This window comes from Papaver somniferum, chromosome 1, assembly GCF_003573695.1.
Source record: "Papaver somniferum cultivar HN1 chromosome 1, ASM357369v1, whole genome shotgun sequence".
In the NCBI taxonomy this organism is placed as follows: Eukaryota; Viridiplantae; Streptophyta; class Magnoliopsida; order Ranunculales; family Papaveraceae; genus Papaver; species Papaver somniferum.
Genome location: NC_039358.1, coordinates 33,416,090 through 33,418,751, shown reverse-complemented (window position 1 = coordinate 33,418,751; position 2,662 = coordinate 33,416,090). Strand labels below are relative to the sequence as shown.

General features: G+C 36.7%; 1 protein-coding gene across 1 annotated transcript; it reads right to left on the bottom strand.

Annotated features, from left to right (window-relative positions):
* Nucleotides 1–749: 749 nt before the first annotated feature.
* On the bottom strand, nucleotides 750–2,430 carry LOC113327396 (purine permease 3-like). Its single transcript, XM_026574680.1, has 2 exons — nucleotides 1,543–2,430; nucleotides 750–1,325 (listed from the first exon to the last, which is right to left on the bottom strand). Exons 1-2 carry the CDS (start codon nucleotides 2,326–2,328, stop codon nucleotides 936–938), a joined length of 1,176 nt encoding a protein of 391 aa, XP_026430465.1. The 5' UTR covers nucleotides 2,329–2,430; the 3' UTR covers nucleotides 750–935.
* Between the last annotated feature and the right edge of the window lie 232 nt (nucleotides 2,431–2,662).

The following is a 2,662-nucleotide window of genomic DNA, read 5'->3' as shown; positions in this document are numbered from 1 at the left end:
AGATGTCGATACTTTTATTGATATCCCTGAAGATCTTCCACTTAGGTTTGACAAAGAATGTCCGACACTTAAAAAAATCACCCACCTGACTCCACCACTTGCACACTTAGCTGTGGATGAGTGTCGCATAGCAGGGAAAGAAGAAGAAGAAAACTGGATGTTTCTTTTTTAACCACAGCACGTGTCTGATATATATAATCATATATGGCGGTGATTGCTGGGATGGTAGAATCTCGTCCCACGTGGTTTTGTTATTAATTTCAGTGGTCAAATTAATTGGGAACTTTTACCTCCGTGTTTTTAAAAAAGAAATATTATAACTTTTTCATTTTAACCTAAAATTAGGCCAAATTGAATAAATGATGGTATCTCTTTTCCATAACCGAGAGAGTATTTTTGCAGTGTTATAGGTTTATACGTACATATGCTGTTTTGGAGTGGACAATATTAAGTGGATAGAGGGCCAAGGAGAAACCGGATAGATGATGACGAGGGACAAGAATAAAGAAGAAGAAGAACTACGAATGAGTGACCCAAACAGTGAAGATAAAGAGCAACAATCATGCCATATCTAGGAAGGGCCATTCGGAGATACAAAGCAACTTTATCATGGACTCTGAGTGCATATCTGTTGCTAGACCCAGACATCAAAGACCTAACAAATGCAACTGAAATGATAGCAGTAGAAATTTATCTGTAAAGTCATGAAGAAAATGACGTAACTTGAGATATATACTCAGCTGCTCGAGTTCAGACATAACAAGCATATATATAAATTACTCAAAAGCAAAAGCATTTATACATATTCAGTCACCCCAGCTTACAAGGGCTCCCAAAACCTTTATATAGTATATTTTTTCACAAAAAATCTCAAAATTCTTCCTTTACTAGCCAAATTATTTAATATGGAAGAGAAAACATTGGAAAACATGTATTCATACAGTATTGTACGGTGGTTCTTGATCATCTAATTTTTTGGGCTCATTTTCGACTTTCTCATCAATTTTCTCGACTGCACTTTTATTATTACCCGCTTTATTCATCAACTTGTACTCTCCATAGAAGTAAGAAGAGAAACCCCAAAGACATAATGCCAACGCCATTCCTTTTAACCCTGTGAAACTCTCATGGAAAAATATGACGCCTGCTACTTCGATGAACGGAAGGAGAACTGATCCGTATATACCGATGAAAAGAGCATTTGTGTACAAAATCACGCCTAGGAATCCAATAGATGCTAATTGGGATGTTAATGCAGTGAAGATTATTATCATATAATACTTGCTTTTCCCAAGCCCGAACTCGTCTGCTTCTCTATGTATTGCCTGTGAAAATGAATCAGTTTGCAAACGCATCGTCAGACATCTAACTTTTGAAATCTGAAATAGCTTAGTTTTGAAATCTTCGCGATTTATTTGTAATTGATATTTTCATTTGTATTAGGGTTTCTGCTATAAACACCAACGTTCACACTTGGTTTGCATGCGGATTAGCGAAAACTAAAATATTTAGAGGCCCTAAGCTCGTGAGAGAGTTATGTACCTGAAAATCCTTGTTTATAAGCATCCCAATGACGTCCAAGCCGGTTGCAACCAGGCTAAGCGTGATTTGGAACTGCAACAAAGTAGCATATGTGACATTTCTTGTTGCTTTACTGTAAGCAAGCTCAATTAAAGGCATCATGGAGCCACATAAAACAGAAGCAGCCAACGTTAAAAGAAACCCCTGTAAATACCGAGCTTTCGATACCCCAATTGGTCTATCGCCGTTGGTATTAATACCCAACAAAACTGATCCAAGTGTCATTACAACTACTGCATTTATAATAAATGCTGTAATCTTTTGTTTCACGATTAACCATGCGAAAAATGCTGTGAAACACAGCTGAGTAGCGGATAGAATTGTCGAAGTTGATACTGGAAGATAAGAGAAACCCCATGCGTACATGAAATGAGCAACACCATACCCAATTCCAACTATGGCACTCCAAAGAAACAGTTTTGGTTCCATACAGAAGGAAGTACTTTGATCGTTGTTCTGCGTTGACGATTTCGATTTAATATAGAGAAAAATGAGAGGAAATATGAGAACTGGGAAACCAGCAGCTTCCAAACTAGCAGTAAGCCATTTACGACTACCACCATGAAGATAGTATAGTCTCATTAAGAGAGGACATCCTATAACACCACAAAAAACTAACGCGCAATTAATAATGAGTAACAGCCAGTTTTTGGCTTCGATCGTTTCTTCTATATGGGGCTTTGAATTGCCATTTTGGTGTGGTCCTAGAGTCTCTGGAGTTTCAATGTTCATTGTTGAAGTAGCCATTGAAATGAGACCAACTAGAGATAGAAGTGGAAAACAATTAACCACCTCTAGTTTTTGTACATAGACATATACAAACTTTTCCTTTTTTTTTCTTTCAAATGTTTAAAATGATGATGAAAACACGCCAGAAAAAAAGAAGAAAAATGATGAAAGCAGACACGACAACAGTGTAAAATCATAGGCCTCCATTCCTGACAGGAATTCAAAATGAGTAAAAAGAAAAATATATCCTTGTTTAAAAAAAGGGAGAATTTCTTTTTTTTTGAAGCATAAAAAGGGAGAATGGGGACGCTGGGAAAATATCCGAAAACAATAAAGAACACACAAAAAAAAG

Excerpts from the sequence above, each read along its gene's own strand:
- LOC113327396 (XM_026574680.1), bottom strand. The coding sequence starts at position 2,328 with ATGGCTACTTCAACAATGAACATTGAAACTCCAGAGACTCTAGGACCA. Across the intron at positions 1,326-1,542 it reads TTATAAACAAGGATTTTCAG|GCAATACATAGAGAAGCAGA; the intron begins GTACATAACTCT and ends TCATTTTCACAG.